At 38.6% G+C, this 19,520-nt stretch overlaps 1 protein-coding gene across 2 annotated transcripts in view; it reads left to right on the top strand.

Annotated features, from left to right (window-relative positions):
* LOC306774672 (zeta-sarcoglycan-like) overlaps nucleotides 1-19,231 on the top strand; it is a gene marked incomplete at both ends in the record, with an annotated part of 384,198 nt that extends 364,967 nt beyond the window's left edge. For both annotated transcript variants that reach the window (XM_079264816.1, XM_079264815.1), the window contains one exon: nucleotides 19,025-19,231. In XM_079264816.1, the coding sequence (XP_079120942.1) occupies nucleotides 19,025-19,231 (207 nt within the window). The remainder of the gene's footprint in view (nucleotides 1-19,024) is intronic.
* Between the last annotated feature and the right edge of the window lie 289 nt (nucleotides 19,232-19,520).

Here is a 19,520-nt window from a genome sequence, read left to right as displayed (position 1 = left end):
TTGGAGAACATTGCTATCCACTCATGTTGTCATACATTCCAGGCATGCTCCCTGGGTCTGGATAATCACTGGCAGTATGATGGAATTAAACCACTCTTAGCGGGTGTCTCTGCATTCAAAGGAAATTGTTTAGACAAGCTGTGTTTGATGTCAAACAGATTAGAAATATAATATTACCTAAAAATTAAGCAAAAGACTCACTCTCAACTCAAATAGGGTGATTTATTTAATCCTAAAACTGTTAATTCTCTCCTCCTTAGTAACCTGTGAATTATTCATTTGCTACCATCATACATTCTAGCATTATGCACATATTTAATTTTTTTAAAAATATATATATTTTAACAGGTTCATCTGAAACCAGTGGTTAATACATTAGAATTTGTAGATGACAGCATTAAAAGAGCTAACCACTGTCAACTTTATTTGCCTACAATATTGTTACGACCAATTACTAGACCTTATAAAGCATAAAATTTGCTGTTGGTCATCAGTGTCTTTATTGGAATTTCAACTCTACTTGTGAAACTCTACTTGTGAAATGTAAAAAAACCTATCATCAGTTACCTTCATTTTCTCCAGGCTCCAAATGTAATAAGCTTGCTGAATTCTCTCAAAGTTTGCCTTGCTTGTGGGCTTAACAAATGAAGTTTAATCAAGCTCCACCTCTCTCCCCATCACTGCACTATGCATGCTGTGTTCATGTGCAGAGCAGATGTCTGACAGCGGTGTAGTTTACCACTGCTGCACTGCTGGAGGTGGCAATGCAAGTTCTGTGAGAACTTTTTTATGTTTTTCCATGTGAAAGTACGTAATTCTCACCATTTTGATGGCATGGCACAAACAACATAGATGCGATGGCCTGCCATGGCTGAGTCAGTGTAGAAGAAACATTGCAGTGGATTATACTAATGGCCAGTTTAGGACTGTGGGGGAGCAAAAATGTCAAGGATAACACTGAAAAAGCTTAGTATTTCTCCAGTCTGTTACTATAAGGACACTTTCAGCTCCTTGGTATCGCGGCCATTAAAAATATAGTTAGTAATCTTGGTCAGTGACCTTTTTTTTTTTTTCTTTTACTTCAGGTGAAGTGGTTCCTAGTCTTCATAGTAGTATATGCATTTTGTGATCATGAACAATAAGAAATATAGTTAGACCCCTCAGTTTACTGTAAATCTGTAAAAAGTGTGACCAATCCAAACATTCAGACCGAAATGGAGTTGTTCCAACCCTGATAGCCACACCTTGCATATATATATATATAGCGTGTTATGATGAAAATGGAAAGTAGTGAAGAAGAAACTCAGAAGGCAAACAATACAAATGCAGAAGGGATTTCCCAGACCCGGATCAGTTTATTTGCCTCCTCCGGCTAAACAGCTGAGAAAGAGAAAATTGTTAAGGGAAAAGGCTGCTAATAAAAAAGCCTTGGATTGTGTGTCTCAAACAGATTATTGATCGGAGTGGGAGGAGCCTAAACAGGGTGCCAATTTTAAATCTTGCTAGCTCCCTAACATTACCTAGCCTAGCTTTAAACAATCTATTACTAAAAAAAAACCAAAAAAAAAAAAAAAACCCATTAAATTAAGACTGACCAAAAACAGTGTGATCCAATGGAATCTTCAAAGTTAAATTTTACATTTTCTTTTCCCATCTTGAAATATGTTGTCTGTTATACAAACCAAGCTTCTGTCATTACCCTAAGAGCATCATCTCAGCAGTGAAGTATGGTGGGGACAGCATTATCCCATGAGGTTGTTTTCTTTAGCTGGGTCTGGGATATTGGACAAAACCTAAGAATGATGGAGACATAACCTGAAAAACTCAAAGCTGTAATAAAAACAAGACAGCTCCAGGGATTTAACCCCCTCCACAGTTACCTTCAAATGCACTGAACTTGTTGTATTTGTGACATGATTCAAATATCTCCAAAGTAATGGGTAAAAAAGAAGGAAAACATTAACAAATTACTAGAATAATAAAATTAAATTCATTACATTTTCAATTCATTTAACAACAAAGCCAGTATTGACTGGGATGGTGTTGGCATAGTAACAGTGATGGCTGTGATTGATGGTATTGTCAAGGTTTGGATGAAGGACCCTCACTGCAAAGGTTGAAATGATCCAAAGTTGTTTATAATAAAAAAAATAAAATAAAAAAAAAAGGTTCAGGAGGAAAATGGAGACAGGAGTACAATGACAAACTGGTGATTGCTGTGGAGGAGTGAACTGGATTTTAAAGGAAATGCTGGTGATTATGGACAGGTGTGTGTACATCAGGGTGACCAGGTGCAGCTGTGGTTGGAGGGGGAGAACAAACCAAGTGAGGGCAAGCGGAGTCAGGAAGGCAGGGCATGACAGGTAGTGTAAAACCCTTTAATGTAGGTCTCCAACCTGTCTTTTCAAAATGGTATTTTACCTTTCAAGATGACACTAGCTAAAGTTGTTCCATTTTACTACTCCTGATATGAACACTGCTAGTTTTTTTTAAGAACACTGCTAGTTTTTTTTTAAAACCGCTCAGGCAGAACCATAAAACATGTTTTTTTAGCCAATGATTTCTTGAGTTACAAGCTCTAATGGTAAAATCATCCCTATCTCCCTATGTATGGATGCAAACCTACATCATAACATGGTTTATTTCACATCGCAACACATGACCATTAGCAGCATGCCAGTGAAACTAAACCCTGCATCATAGTGTCCTGTTACTGCCTTATTAAATAACTTTTGAATTCCACATAACCTTCTGTGGTACTACACAGAAACTCTCATGTTTAAATTAACATTGTTTATGTAAGAAACCATTGACTAATCAGTCAATTGACAGTTTAGAATCTGTGATTGATTTTTAATAGGAAATTCCCAGGAAAAAGACTTTTATTTAGTTCTTTGATCTAAAATAACATGAGTGTTACAAAGATCTTAAGAGCCTTCGGATCTTTGGAAGTTCAGCAGGGTTCACTTGGCATAAGAGATCTAACAGATTTGCCCACAGTATTGCCCATAATCACGATGCCTTTCTGTATGCAATTGTAACAGCAACACCAATGCATCAGTCCATGCAAACAACATTGGAGGGGTTTACTTGCTTAAATGCCTGTATATTTATATATCATTATTGTAGCATACTATCATTTGAACAGAAAAGAGCAAATGAAGGCAGGATTAAAAAAAAAAGAATGGAACTGATGAGAAGCAGAGAAGGATGGCAGAAAATAGATGTTTCTGTCGATTTTGCAGAAGAAAATAAAGGCACACAGGACAGCAAGGCTTAAAGCCAAATCAATGTTGTCAGCAGCTGGCACTTAAGAAGGGGCCATTAAAGTTTAAAAAGTTTGGAAAGCAGCGGTGAAATTAGGGCCAAATGGGTTAGAGGTACGGTAGCACTGGCTTCCATTAAAATCAAAGTCAACAAGAACTGACAGATCCTCTCAGGATTCATGCACTTGTGCTGGATTTCTTTTCTTTATTATTATCTACTCCAATTCTCCCTCCCCGTGTTGCCTGTATTTCTTTCTGTTCTACATTCATTCTTTCTCGCAGTGCCTTCAGTTCTTCTCATTTAGTTTCCTTCCAATGTTTTAAAGTGGTTAGCAAAACAAAAATACAAAAAGAAATTTCACAAAATCAGGCCCCAAAATTCATTTTCCTGTAGTTATTATTGTTGATGGTCCATTGCTGAGTCCAACAAACTAAGTGCTCAAACACATGTTGCCCTCCTGGAACTTTTTTCTTCCATATTCATTAGAGCTTAATCCCACCTGGAAGAGCTTGACAGAAGATGAAGGAACAAAATAAAGACTCACATTTGAACCCTCTCCCAACCAAGACCACCACCACCACCACATACACATACACGCATAGACACACACACTTAAACACAGATACACATGTTTCTTTTTGTTTAAAAATATTTCAGTCTCACTTTTTTATGGATACGTGATACCAGGTAGAGCTTATGCTGGTATCAACAATTGTAATCTGGTAGGATGGCATTCACCAGGAGTATACATGACTTGATCCAATTGGGCATTTTTGAAAAATGTTAGCCCTTCATTTGGTTTGGTTGATGTTCAAACTGTGCTTAACTCAAGTGAACCACACTGCCTGGAAAATGTCACATATTTAAACAACTATAGGATGATATACCCACAAAAACACAGTTTTGCAGTTAAAAATACATAGAATAAATAACCCGCAGGCAAATATTTAATGCGAGGGCGTTGCAGGATTATTATTTTTTTCATTCTTCCTTCTTTTCTTTTTTATTATTGTAGACATGATAAGTGATTTACTGATCCGGTTCCAGGGTCACCTTTATTGTGCAGTCATTCAAGAGCATTTCCAAAACTTGCGCTTACTGCAAAAAATATTTCCCTGTGAGTTTATTTTCTTCTGCTTGTTCTGTGATTCAGGATCAGAGAACACTGCAAAACCTAGGGATGAATCTACTTTATTCAGCATTCTCTCAATCAAATGAATAAAACCCCCAAGTAGCAAAATAAGAATCCCCAGGAAGGTGGTCTACTGGTTCATTGGGATGTAATGTGAGTTAAAAACATTCTTAAGATCAAGTTATGCTTAATATAAACCTTCAAATATATTTACTGTTGTATTTTCCTTTTTATTGTATATGAAAACAATGAAAAAACAACAGTCACATTAAATATCTGAAATAATACAAAAAAGAAACATAATGAAGAACAGATAGGAATGGATTTCCAAGTTGTTTAAGTGTTGATGTGCGGGGTCGGCCCCGCACATCAATAGGAGATATCAATGGGGTGGGTTTGGTCATCATAATGGACTCTGTGGTCCATGCGAGACTCTGGTCTGGGTTCCTAAATTTACTGCAGTGTGTCGAAAATACATTCTTGGAACACATGCTGTTGGCTTTGTTTTTCCTTCTCACCAAACAATTATCTGCATCGCTACTTTCTTCTTGATGCTTTATTTCAGCTGGTATAATGACTTTCTGCTTGGTCATGGGATAGTCTATTTGCAAGTGGACCGAGAGCCCTCAGTTTTTAACCAGACTAGAGTCCGCTTCTTTGGTCTACACCAAAGTGTGATTGGTGCTCATACTGTGCCAAATGAACCGTACTATACCAGAAAGTGGACCACAGTTTGTTTAAGGAAGACCAAACAGCAGCAATGTGACTATGCCTTAACAATATTTCAACAAGCCCATCTATTATGGTGTTGAATGAACCTTTATGACTATTTGGTTGACCATGGCTAATACATTGAAAGCCTTTGTGCTCCTGTGGAGAGGGTCTTGGCTGCAGGTCTTGGCTGCAGACTGGAGTATGAGGTTGGGCTTGGATATTGGACCAACCCTGTCCAACCCTGCCCCCTCAACATTTGGATTGGTGGCCATTGTGAACCCTATCCCTAACCCTAACACCCATTGCCCGTCTAACCACCCCCATTTAACATCCAACCACGCCCGTTTGACATCCAACTCCACCCAATATCCAACCCCGCCCCATTCTCCAGGCTGCAGCCAGGGGTTATTGAGAGGGGTTATTGCTCCTGTGTGCAGTCTGGGCAGAGGGACAGGAAGAAAGAGTAAGTTAGCAAGATTGTAAGAAACAGCCAGGAAATTCAGTTAGGAAAGAGTTGTATTGGCAGATCAGACCTTAGATGTGAGGGACTTTTGGTATGCTGAGACAGTCCGATAGTGACAGAGTTCACTGGCAGATAAAAAGCTATTGGGGTCAACACAGATATTGAAGTCACCCAAAAAACAGCTTGGCAGGAGACAAGGAGAAAATGAAAGCAAAAAGGTCAGACAGTTCACACATTAGGATAGTAGATAGCAGAGGGTGAAGGGGGTTGATAGAAAAATAAGACTTTTAGAAACCAGATCTGATAGGGAGTTATTGGATATAAAATACTGTTGGTAACATACACTACCAGTACCAGTCAGTGTATCCTAACATTTTAGTGGTGGTGTATATGTAGTCAGGTAGCATATGCAAACCTTTTACAAGGTAGTCATCTTATTCTGCTCCTTGGTGTTCTTTTGCAAAATCTATCAATGTTTACAATGATCACCAAACAAGATTCTCAAATTAACTTCAGTTGTTTATTTGCATTAGAGACTCAAGACCAGATCACAAAGTGTATAGTGTGTATGATAATCAGTACAGCCAGCACTAGCTAGACGCTAACAGAAAAACTAACAAAGATCATCAGGAATTCAGGATTATTATTCCCTAGGGGGAAACCAATTTGCCTTTGTGTTCAGTAAAACAGAGATGAATACATTTGAGGAGTCATTATCCCTTATGTTATTGAAAGTTCAATAAAAGTTTTCAGATGTAGCTGTGTGAGTGGAAGTGAATGCAGCATAAGAGCTGTTTGTCAGATGCATTCAGTGTCAGGTAATAGACCTGACAGTGAGTTTAAGAGGTTTAATATACTGAGAACTGCTGCTGTATCTGAAGGCAAAGTCAGAGCTTCTACATTTGAATTGAAACCAATTATCCTGCAGTACTCAACCGGATGTAAGTTAATAATTAATAAAATTGATCATTTCACACATTTTTACAATGTTAGCCAGGAGTAAAGATTTTTTTCTTAACCAGGTTGATCAGACATCATTTGTATCGATCGATCAATCGATCGATTGATCATCTATCTATCTATCTATCTATCTATCTATCTATCTATCTATCTATCTATCTATCTATCTATCTATCTATCTATCTATCTATCTATCTATCTATCTATCCATTTATGGGGGGTATTAGATAGTGTTTAATTTTCATTTTGATAAAGCAGCCATACTTTAAGAACACTGGAAACTTGATTGTTTGATTTAAAAAAAAGTTTATTTCAAATGTGGCTTATTGACACAAAGTGCAGCTCAGAGATTGTACAAAACCTGGCAAAGTTCTTGAGGATCAAACTCAAAATATATCAAAATTAATGGGTGAAAGAAAATGTTTTCTTTTATGTTTTGAGAGAAATATCTTTATGGTTTTATGAAAGTAGTGCTTCATGAAATGTATTATGAATGTTTAACCATATCATTTTACATTTTACAAGTGTCCGAGTTATACCACTATCTAGAATTTAATTATTTATCTAAAAGAGATAGAAGAAGATCAGTGTTAAAGACATCAGTTGATCCTGAAGCTGGACCTTGTGGTATTTATTTGTTTGTTTTGTCACTTTATGTCAAAGTGACATATTCCCTGAATGAGAAGGATAAAATGAAGAGCCTGAAAATTCTATTTGCAGCATAGTATATTTCAGTGCATACCTATCAGTGAAATGAAACTCCAGTAAAGTGAAATCTGGTTACATGTGAACTTTTCACAAAGGTGAATGCTAACACAATCCAGGGATTTATTAAGATGTCATAGCCTGGAGGTGTTATAGGCTGGTAAACTGGGACCAGCTTTTTCTTTTTTTTCATTGCTTGTTATTTTACTTTTGGGGAAGACAAAATGTTGGATAAATTAAAATACTGGCAGGAGGTAACCCCCTGTTGTACTTTCCCATGCTAATGAGTATGCGTGTCTAGAGTATATGAAAATCATTACAAAAAATAAGTACTCAAAATTGCATATATTCCTCCTGTATCATTAGGTTCACACTCACTCCTCTATACACCAGGTGCCCTCATGTAAGCATGCTAATCTACATTCCGGAAACCTAAACTATCAAAGAACACAGGCATACAAAAGAATGTGTGCATACTCACATACACACACATTATGTAACTCAGAGCTGACTAAAGCAGCTGCCCTTCTCTTTCAATTTCCAGAGTCTTCCTTTTTTCTTCCAAAACTTGTTTTCATCATCCAACTCCACGTTTTGAGGCTTAGTCTAAACATATGTGTTCATAAGCAGCAGATACTGCAACAGATGTGCAGATACCTTCCAATAGCTGGAAGATGTGGATGCTTTTCAAAAGGTGTGATTCATGTTGGAAAATTTATTAGCATACGCTTCTCATTCCCTAAGGCAATTGTGCTAGATGTATGTCTGTCAGACTGACTGTCAGTCTGATGCAACTCTGCCTCAGTCTCTTGATCTGTGAAAGATTTGTCTGTTCTCTATTATCTGTCTTTATCTGTCATGGCGACATCCCTTTCTATGTGTTGTTGTACTGTATTTGCATCAGTTTTGGTCTCTTTTTTTCCCTTTCTGCATGAATGTTTTTGTCTGTGACTGCATGTCTGGTCTGTGTGTGTACACTATATGTGGGCAGCTACATTCTCAGGCTCTTTCCAGCCCCTGTCATTTAGTCCATTGTCAGCTCCCATTCCAGCGTCTGTCCATTCAACAAGCCTAATGGTCTGTGTAATACACTCGGATGGCTTCACAGCCACCCACCTATTTGTGTCATTGGGGTATGTGTTTGTTCCATGTGTGAGTACGAGGAGAGCAAAAGTGAAAAGAAAAGAAGAAAGGGAGGCGAGGTTAGCCAAGACTGGACAGGTTCAGAAGGGTTGAACTGTGTGTGCATTTGTGTGGGAAAATACTCTGAGTGTGTGCGCCGAAATACTTCTCTCATTGTCCTTTTAACCTCCATTGTACCACTCCTCCCTCACTCCTCATCACCTCCAACCTCTCACTTAAAGACTTTAAAGTCAACATTTTCTTGGCTATTTCCATTTCTGGCAATCCTCATGGAAGGAGTCGGTAGAGTTAGACTTTGGGAGTTATGCTTGTTCAATTTTCTGCTGGGCATTAAAGATAGATAGATAGATAGATAGATAGATAGATAGATAGATAGATAGATAGATAGATAGATAGATAGATAGATAGGGAATAAAAACCAAGCACACAGTCATTGACACCTCTGAATAAAATATATATAAAAAAATAAAAAATATCTACTAAAAATTGTAAAAAAAAAAAAAAAAAAAAAAAAGACCAACAGTACTAATAATGAAGTGCACGGATTAAGATATAAATTCAGTTCAGATCTCTGTTGCAAAGCCTTATGGAAGATGACAGATGACCGATTTTACATTTTAAAGATCCAAGTTAATACATATACACACTGCTCAAAAAAATAAAGGGAACATTTAAACAACACAATGTGACTTCAAGTCAACCACACTTCTGTGAAATCAAACTGTCCACTTAGGAAGCAACACTGATTGACAATCAATTTCACAAACTGTTGTGCAAATTGAATAGACAACAGGTGGAAATTATAGGCAATTGGCAAGACACACCCAATAAAGGAGTGGTTCTGCAGGTGGTGACCACAGACCACTTCTCAGTTCCGATGCTTTCTGGCTGATGTTTTGGTTATGAATGCTGGCAGTGCTTTTGCTCTAGTGGTGGCATGAGACGGAGTCTACAACCCACACAAGGGGCTCAGGTAGTACTGCTTATCCAGGATGGCACATCAATGAGAGATGTGGCAAGAAGGTTTGCTGCTTCTGTCAGCGTCGTGTCCAGTGCATGGAGGCCCTACCAGGAGACAGACCAGTACCTTAGGAGACATGGAGGAGGCCGTGGGAGGGCAACAACTCAGCAGCAGGACCGCTACCTCCTTCTTTGTGCAAGGAGGAACACTGCCAGAGCCCTGCAAAATGTGCGCCAGCAGGCCACAAATGTGCATGTGTCTGCTCAAACAGTCAGAAACAGACTCCATGAGGGTGGTATGAGGATCCGACGTTCACAGATGGGGGTTGTGCTTACAGCTCAACACTGTCGTAACGCAGGAAGCAGCCCAACGCAGGACGTTTGGCATTTGCCCGAGAACACCAAGATTGGCAAATTTGCCACTGGTGCCCTGTGCTCTTCACAGATGAAACCAGGTTCACACTGAGCACACGTGACAGACATGACAGAGTCTGGAGATGCCATGGAGAACGTTCTGCTGCCTGCAACATCCTCAAGCATGACTGGTTTGGCAGTGGGTCAGTAATGGTGTGGGGTGGCATTTCTTTGGAGGGTCGCACAGCCCTCCATGTGCTCACCAGAGGTAGCCTGACTGCCATTAGTTACCGAGATGAGATCCTCAGACCCCTTGTGGGACCCTATGCTGGTGTGGTTGGCCCTGGGTTCCTCCTAATGCAAGACAACCTCATGTGGCTGGAGTGTGTCAGCAGTTCCTGCAACATGAAGGCATTGATGTTATGGACTGTCCCGCCCGTTCCCAAAACCTAAATCTAATTTAGCACATCTGGGACACCATGGTTCGCTCCATCCACCAACACCAAGTTGCACCACAGACTGTCCAGGAGTTGGCGGATGCTTTAGCCCTGGTCTGGGAAGAGATCTCTCAGGAGAACATCCGCCAGCTCAGCAGGAGCATGCCCAGGCGTACAGGCACACGGAGTCCACACACACTACTGAGCCTCATTTTCACTTGTTTAAAGGACATTACATCAAAGTTGGATCAGCCTGTATGGTGTTTTTCCACTCTAATTTTGAGTATAACTCCAAATCCAGACCTCCAGGGGTTGATACATTTGATTTTCATGGATATTTTTTGTATGATTTTGTTGTCAGCACATTTAACTATGGAAAGAACAAAGTATTTAATAAAAATATGTCATTCATTCAGATCTACAATGTGTTACTTTAGTGTTCCCATAACTCGAGGGAGGTTATGTGCTCTCACAAGTCAGGCAAAAATATTTTTTTTCCATTTAAAGCACGATATGCTACAACAATCGAAGACAAAGTCTACACACATGAATCATCAATAGAGCACATTGAGAGTTCCGGAAAAGGAGCCTGTAGTGCTTCCAAAGTCATTGGTTTCCATATTTTGGAGGAAATGTCTTGAAGGTATAGATTTTTATGACCGCGACCATGGAACTTGTGCAGACTAGGTTTTTGCCTTGCAATGTCAAATTGTGCAGTCATGGCATCTTGTCAAGAGGAAAGAAGAGAGAAAAACAGCATGTTTTTATATATATTTTTATATATATTTAGATTACGACAAATGAAAAATCAGTGTATGTGTGAAAATAACTGGGAGACTATTTGACCCAGTAAGTAGACCAGGCATACTCTTGTTGTAAGATTAATGGTTACATACCAACAGTCCAGATGTTAAAATGTCCTTGGGCAAGACACTAAGCCCTGTGTTGCCCATGGTGTACCCATGAGCATGTGAATCTGGGTATGATAGCAAAATGCTGTCAGTGCCCTTTGACAAAGTGAAAGGAGAATGATTTTTTTTTTTAAAAAATGTTATAAAGTCACTATGTGTTTTAGGTTATTTCTGGTTAATGAAATGTGACCAACAGTATTTGGAGAAAAATTATTTGAAAAAGCCTTATTACCCTTTTTTTTTTTTTTATTGCATTTCTGAACCCTTTTAAACCCTCATCCTCTAGTTCCCTCTCCCTCTTTCCCCATGACAATATGTTGCTCTCTCCTTCTCCCTATCTTCTCCTGCAGTCATTTCAACTTTAAAAAAATAGTCCTCAGCAATATCAGTGATGATCTTTCTCTTCAGCTCCCAAAGACACTTTAACCCTCTTTATATCCTTTGATGTCTTCCTCCTTTCTCTTTTCATCCTATGAAAATCGTGTCTTTTCACCACTGCCTTCCCATTCTTTTTTACAATTCACCCATCTTCCTTTTTGCATTTCTTTGCAATGCCAAAGGAAATCATCCATGAAAAATGTTTTGACCCTCCACAATTGCCACTTCCCGCATGCTTCCCAACTCTGTGGTGCCAGAAGCACAAGCTTGCCAGACTGCTGTTGGAGAGAGATTGGTTCAGACATTAAAAATGTGTACTTTATGCACATTTTCAGGCACATGCAAACTCAACATTTATTCTAAGGGACACATTATTATAAGCGACATACATTATTCCTTTATTATGTTTTTTTTTTAAAAAAAAACAAAAAAAAAAACACATGGAACACTTAAAATAACAATATCCATTGCAGTTTGCCTGCAGTAAAAAAAATTTAAAATTAAACACCAACACAAATTCATTCATTTGAAAGAACAAAACACAGTTGACTGTTGTTTGCCTTTGTTATTTCAGTCATCCTTTATTTTCTATCCAACTTATTCTCATTCAGGGTCATGGGGAAGACAAACACCGGCTCTCAAACATGCACACAATAAAACTCAGACCTTCATGTATGACAAACAAGTCAGCCTAACACCTACACTTTCATTTGGCGTGAATGTCAGCACTAATCCAGTCTTAAGCTACAACAAATTACCTCTTCCCCTCTTTCCATCTACCCATCTGTCTGACCATCCAACGTCCTTCAGAAGAACTCCTTATGCTGTCAGTGTTGTCTTATGAAATCCATGCACTTCCATTTCTGTTGCCATGTATTCACCTTTAAGCTCCTTTATAATAAGCTCATCCATGCTACTTCCTGCTTTGTAATTGTCATCTAAGCCCCCCCTCCTCTTTCCAGATTCACAATGTTCTGTTCTTACCCTGAATCAGAATCAGTACTTCCAGAACCGTAATGTTGTCCCTGATAAATTAAAAACATAACAGAGATTAACTATGCTCAGATTCCTGTTTTGCATATCAGTGGTCTGTCTAGAGTTACAAGTACTGATCTCTTCATCAGAATATCAGACTTAAACATTTGCAAATGTGTGTGTAAATTCTACATTGTTGAACCCTTAAAGGTGATGTGTACATACAACATTAATCAGGTATTCAGACAGGATGAATAAATGCACAATAGTTAATAAAACCAAGAAATAAAAATATTGGCATGAAATAAATAGTCAGTTGATTAAACACTGCGCACGTCTTGGATATTTGTGCCATCTGTTGACCTAGCAATCAGGAAAAATAAGCTTGTGATTTTAATATTATTAAATGAAATATTAAAATATGGACACAGAAGTAAGTTCATACAAAGATAAGAACTTTGTCTTCAAATATCTCAGGAAGAGAAGTTTCTCCAAGTGTTATCCAGAGAGAGTGTTGCATGATAATAGAAATTAGATTTTTAATTTTGAAAATGAACATGAGCTCACATTTGTAAGTAAATAATCTGTATATAAAGGCACATCTTCAATGTAGTTAAACCAAGTCTATGTTATCTGCAAGGAATGTCAGGATAAAGACGTGATCTGTTTAATGTCTCCCTGTGGGTGTTGAGACGTGAAAGTATACTGGTCTGTTTAGTTTCAGGCACGTTCACACTGTGGCTGTTTGCTCTGTGTTAAACAAACCATGGTCTGCTTCTAAGGGTTGTACAATTTGTTTGGCACAGTATGAACACCAAGCCCAATCTGATATGGACCAAAGAAGCAAACTCTTATGCACTTGAAAGCACAAGAGTCTTGCAAACTAACTATCCTACAACTAAATCGAAAAAGTCATCTGCCAACTGCAATAAAGAATGCAGAAGAAGAAGGAAGTCATGCAGATTATTGTTTAGGTAGGATTAAAAGCAAAGCCAGCAGCATGTGTTAAGAAAACATATGTTGCGCACATAGCAGTAAAATTAGGAACCGGAACACAAAGACCAGAGTCATTTGGGGGTCCAGTTTTTCCCTACTGAACCCACCAAAAAGCATTACAGTGGCCTCATCCCTCCTTTTAATACCTACCTACGGAAATCTGGTCCCAATCCGAATATGTATAACCCACGACATGACCCGCACGTTAACTCATTACATAATTGTTAAACGCAGCATGCTCCTTCTGAATTGCTTTTTTTTTTATTAGTTTTTATATACACTGCAATAAATGTAGTTTTGTCTTATTTTTTTACTATTAAAAAATAGATGAAGATAATAAATATAGCCAATGTCAAGGTTTGTTTTAAGCAAAACTTGTTATTGAGATTTTTTTTTTTTTTTTTTATTTGTATAACATCACACTGAACCACAAGACAACATCCATACAGTCCCCAAGTTTGCTGCTTGGGGGCTTTATTTGTGTGATTGGGAGAATGCCGCATAAGCCAGATATCATCCACCATCCCTGGGTTCAGCTGTGCTCTCTGATCCTGAATCCCACAGCCAACAGCAGAAAATAATCTCAGAGGCTGTGCTAAGATGTATGTGAACTTCCCTCGCAATAAGCACAAGATTTGGAAATGAGCATCACAATGAAGGCAATCTAGGCGCCTGATCAGTTAAAAAAAAAAGAAAGAAAAGTCATGTCCACAAATACAGAAAAAGACAAAAACAAAAAAATGTGACCTGCTTGTTCTAAATAGATATCTGCCTGCATGATGTATAAACTGTCATTTTACATCAGTAAATGTTTGAACACAAACCAAACCAAAGGTGTGAAAGTGAAGATGTGAAACATTCTGGAAATCCCCACCTAATCAAGTCCCCTGAACTATCCTGGTGTGAATGCCCCATTTAAAGACTCAGGAAGATCTGGCCAAGTCTCCTCCTCCTGGGGGGCTGCCAGCTTGGTTAATTATTATTCTGAATAAATTATTGTTTATTAATTATTCGGATGAAAGCTTTGTGGTAAGGAAGTTGCTCAAATCTTCAAAACTGTAAAATCAAAACCATTAATAAGGTCAGAGTTGACTTCTAAAACATTTTCTGTAATCACACAAAAATTCCTAAACATGGTCACTTAGAGTATTTGTTCCATCTGGACCCTTGGATCAGAACACGTCACGGCAATATACATTTAGACACTATTATTTCATGGAACTTTATTGTTGATCTGTTGTCAGTGTAAGGCACAGCTAGCATGACGAAAGGTGCTTGTTTCTTCTATTTAGTCTGTGTTAAGACAACCTCTGTACTAATTTGTACACAAAATATCCTTATGACAATGCTCCGCAGTACTATAGTAATATTACATGTTGTAGCAACAGATGCACTATTATTCATAGCATCACCTAACTAAAATATGCAAAGCCTTCACTGAAAATATCTTTGTCTGGATGGGAGAATATCTTACCCTAAAATCTGCAGATGGCTATCAGTGCTGATGCTGCCTTCCCACATGTGAGTTCCCTCTTCCATTACCAAGCCAAGCCAAGCTAAGCCAAGCTAACTTTATTTATAAAAGCACTTTCTGACAGAAACTGCTGAACACAGTGCTGAACATAAAATAACTAAAATGTTAAAACATTAAACAATAAAAAAGACAACACAATAAAAACAGTAAAAACAAGCAATAAAAGCAGACTCATTCTGGGTAAAATGACAATGAAAAAAGTTGGGTTTTTAGAAAGGATTTAAAACTGGCCAGTGAAGAAGTCTATCTGACATGCAGCGGCAGAGCGCCACAGAGCTCTGCTACTACCACAAATAGGCCCTGTCCCCTCTGAGCTTCCACCACACCCTCAGGACCTCCAGGAGCAGCTGATGTGCTTAACGGATGGCCCGGGAGGGAGAGTACATGTGTAGAAGCTCAGAGATGTAGGGCGGGGCAAGGTTATTTAAAGACTTAAAAACAGTCTACTTCCGTAGAAGCTAATTCACCCGTATACCTTCAGAGATCTTGACTGAACACTGATAAGACAACACATTGTCCGTCTCTTCTGTTGTTTGTAGAGTGCACCTTCAATGACTTGCAAAACATATTAAAAATTGATTTGGTACACAAGAACACAATTGAACATTTCCCCTTATTTCACATTAAGAGCATTTAATCCATTCCTGAGAATGAGGTTTCAATCTGAACAGGTCTTCGTTGCATCCTGTGCATATCCATACCTGTTTTTAGTCCTGTTCACCTGAGATATCAAACCTGAAAATGAGCTTGAATGTTACAGGAACCAATATTGGTTACTATTTCTGTCTCTTTTTTTAAAAAATTACAACAATAAATGCTATTATTTGTAACCCACCCTTATTTTTTTTTTTTTGCAAATATTCAAAGTGTGCACCACATAATTAATTTAATTAATTAATTAAGTTAACTGATGGTTTAACACCTTACCATTAATATGTCCAAATCACCAAAGATCTCTTTTAAAGAAGATTGGGAGTTCAATCAAAAGACCCAGTTAAGATCTTGTTTAAAAGGAATGTCATCATCTTTATGGTTCATTCCAGTTGTCTCATCCCTTGTGGTTAAGAGTAGGCAATGTCATTACCAGGTAGTTGCCGTTTAGCAGCCCCATCTCAGAAAAAACAAGTATCCTCTTCGTGAGAATCTATAAATTACCATTTAAACTGGAACATCACAATTTTATTGTCAAGTATATGCACTAATTTTGATGATAATTAATAAGCCAGATATTTTGAAGAGAGTTTTTCCACCATAACATAATTATTGATGGCAACTCTGCTAGTTACACTAAAAACCTACTCAACACAAAATATATTATAAATTAACTGAAGAAAGACAACAATGGAATACAGACTGTCCTGGGTGCAGACATCTTAAGATTTGGAATTTCAGGGTCCTCGTTACAAGGTCACTGTTTGGAAAAATAAGATCACTTATTTCTGCCAAAAAATTCCTCAAAAAATTAGTTCAGAGGACAACTGGGACATGTGATTAGTTTTGAATCAATGTTTTATAAGGCTCGTTGCCTATTATTCTTCATGCTATTATTCTAAAGGATGCACTCCTTTTAAATAAAAGTCCTACTTAAAACAACGTATGCATGAGTATATGTATGGGGATGTGCCCTATCAGCCTATATGAAATCGTTATTTCCACTAATTGGCTTCTAACTGTTGGGATATCGCATTCTTCTCTTTCCCTTTTTTCCCCAAATTCATTTTATCTTCCTCTATTTATGTGGGCTATTTTACACCAACTTTAAAAAACTTCCATCATCTCTTTCATCCTTCCTTTGTGGCTTCCTTCTCCCCTCTTCTCCCAGCCTTTTAAAACTCAAAGCTATTTTCCTAACACATTTCCACTTCCCCTCTCCTCATTTCTAATTTGAAGAACATGAATGATGAGGATGCAAATGTCTATTGAAATTTCCATCCAGCCTTTGGGTTTGTATGATAGAAAACAAGAGAGAAATGGGGGAAAGAGGCTGAATTTAATTTAACACTAGAGAAAATACTTGCATGATGCAGTTCAAAGTAACTAAGATTGAATAACAATTGTAATTTGTATGAAAACCAGCTCAGATAACATCTGTGACTTTGTCACTTACTTTGCACTTCACCCAAACCAGTTCTTTTGAGATATTAAAATACCTATCTATTCATTAGTTACTCCAATATCTTATGTAACCAGAAACGATCCGACAGTAAGAAAACATGTCACTATGTAATGACACAGGTGTAATTCTGTTTAATCAAACCTACCTATATGCCTTTGGTGGGAATTCTATACAAAAATCCATTCACACTGTACTATTTTTTACAATGTTCCCATGAATATAGCTTTCTCTGGTATTAAGCTTTATTAAGTTGCTATATAATAACACGATATGGCAATGGTAAGGACCCAAATGCAGGCAGGTTCAGGTAAAAAATACTTAATTCCAAAATGACAAACAGACAGGGCTAAAAATCTAAAAATAGATATGATCTGATGAAATGAACCAAGCCAAAAGAAACTTTCCAGCATCGGAGGGTGTACAGACAGAAGCTAGATGTCTACAGAGTAGCCAAGAGGCCAAAACAACAGGGCTGGCAACCTCGGAGGGTAGTCTGGGGGGGATAGGCCATTATAGGCTGGTGAGGCAGGGCCCACAACGGTGGACAACCAGACACCCAGGGGTGAAGGAGCAGGGACAGCGACAAGCCAAAGGACACCCAGGGTGCAGCATTTCTCCTTCAGGTATATAAGCAGGAGCCCAGGGTGGAGGTGGAGCATCCTTCACGGACAGTAGCCATGGATGGAGAAGGTGCAGCCTTGTCAGAATATTCTGATAGCCCGTTGGGTCTTTTGGTGGCCTGTTCGACCTGTCAATATGCTGGGTGTGCTCAGTGGTGCGGATCCAAGTGCAGGCTGAACGAGGCAGGAAATAGAAGGAAGGCAAGAATAATATTTAATCTGAGCTAAAAGACATGACATGCCGTGACATGAGTGAGTCAACACACTGGCAAAGAGGAGCTAAACTGAGTGGTGTAAACACTCTGGGGAACACTAACAAGTCACAGGTGGAGTGGATTAGCTAAATTAAATCAGGGGAAATAAAGAGAGGGAGCAGAAAGCAAAACGGATCACATAAAGGAAAAAAATAACAAAATAAGACAGGAAACCAGAACTAAACATGACAAGACTACAAAACCCTGAGCTTATGATCTGTTTGTTCAGCAGTTCAATTCAGTTCAATTAAATTTGATTCCATTCACTTTACTTGTGTAACACCACATCACAACAACGTCCTCCCAGGGCACTTTACAAACACACTAATTTGAGTCAGTTTATAATTAATAGCCTTGTTAAGGAAAACCAACTGATTGCATCCAAGTTTGACGTTGATCCAATCCCTTATTCTGAGCATGCAGGAGGCGACATTATCTCACCTCAAAATAAGAGAAAAAAATGTTCCTGTCCTGAAAGTATTTGTTTTTAATTTCAGCCGTACCGTCATCCCAGCACCAACATTTTATTAAGACTAATTAGATGCTTTTATATCAGACTTTTAAAGTAAATATTATCATTCCTTTGCATTGATTTTTTTAGGGGACGGGGGGGACGGGCGTAAATATAGCCATGTATCATATATCCAAAATTTGTTGTGTACAGTTTGTTGTTGTTTCCTATGTATGTTTACCCTTGTGCCTCCCATTCGACCTCTTCATCTCTCCTTCGATCCTCTCCCACTGATTTTTTATTTTCTTCTTCACCTGACTTGCCTTCTGCCTCCTTCACTCCCACTCTTCATCAAAAGAGACTTGTTCTAAATAGATATTTCCTTCCCATCTCAGCTGTCTTGATGACAACACAAGTCAGCCCCAGAGTATTGTCAGTGCCTACAGCATTGTGCTCTCTCTTCCTCTACCCACAGCCATTTTTTCCCTAATTTCTTTACAAGTTCCTCCACTTCACTTTTTCTTGTGTGTGTTATTTTGGAGACCAGGACAGCCAATGTTACGTATCTGCCCTTCAGCTGAAACATGAGGTTCTATGTATTAGTTTTCATGACATGCTTGTTGACCCTGTATTGTTTCTCTTTCATGTTCACAGATATTTCTAGACGCCAACACTATCAAGCTGGGCAATATTCCCCTCGGTAGTGCTGTGGACCCACTGGAAGGAGCCCCTGCAGGCACTACCTACACCAAACAGACTGTGTATGAGTTGTGTGCCTGTGCCAATGGAAAGCTCTACCTGTCCCCAGCTGAGAAAGGCTCTACCTGTCAAACCACCAGTAATTTTTGTCTCTGGAGCTGAAAATGGGAGGCGGACATACACCCTGGACATTTGGACTATAGAGTTGAAGCTAATGCTAGCCAACAGACTGAATCAACATGGATTATGGCTTGGATAAAGGCTTATGCAAGCTAACAAGCCGAATCAATATGAACTGAAGCATGGTGGGAATTACATGTACGTTCAGCAATTACATAACATGGATCACAGTTTGGCAGAAAGCTAATGGTTTGCTAACAGACCAAATCAACAAGGACTGTGGCACAGAACGATACTAATGCCAGCAAAGGCACTGAATCAAGATGAACTG

This window comes from Telmatherina bonti (genome assembly GCF_933228915.1).
Source record: "Telmatherina bonti genome assembly, chromosome: 3".
Taxonomy (NCBI): domain Eukaryota; kingdom Metazoa; phylum Chordata; class Actinopteri; order Atheriniformes; family Telmatherinidae; genus Telmatherina; species Telmatherina bonti.
The sequence above is the reverse complement of the archived record's forward strand: the minus strand, read 5'-3'. Positions and strand labels throughout refer to the sequence as shown.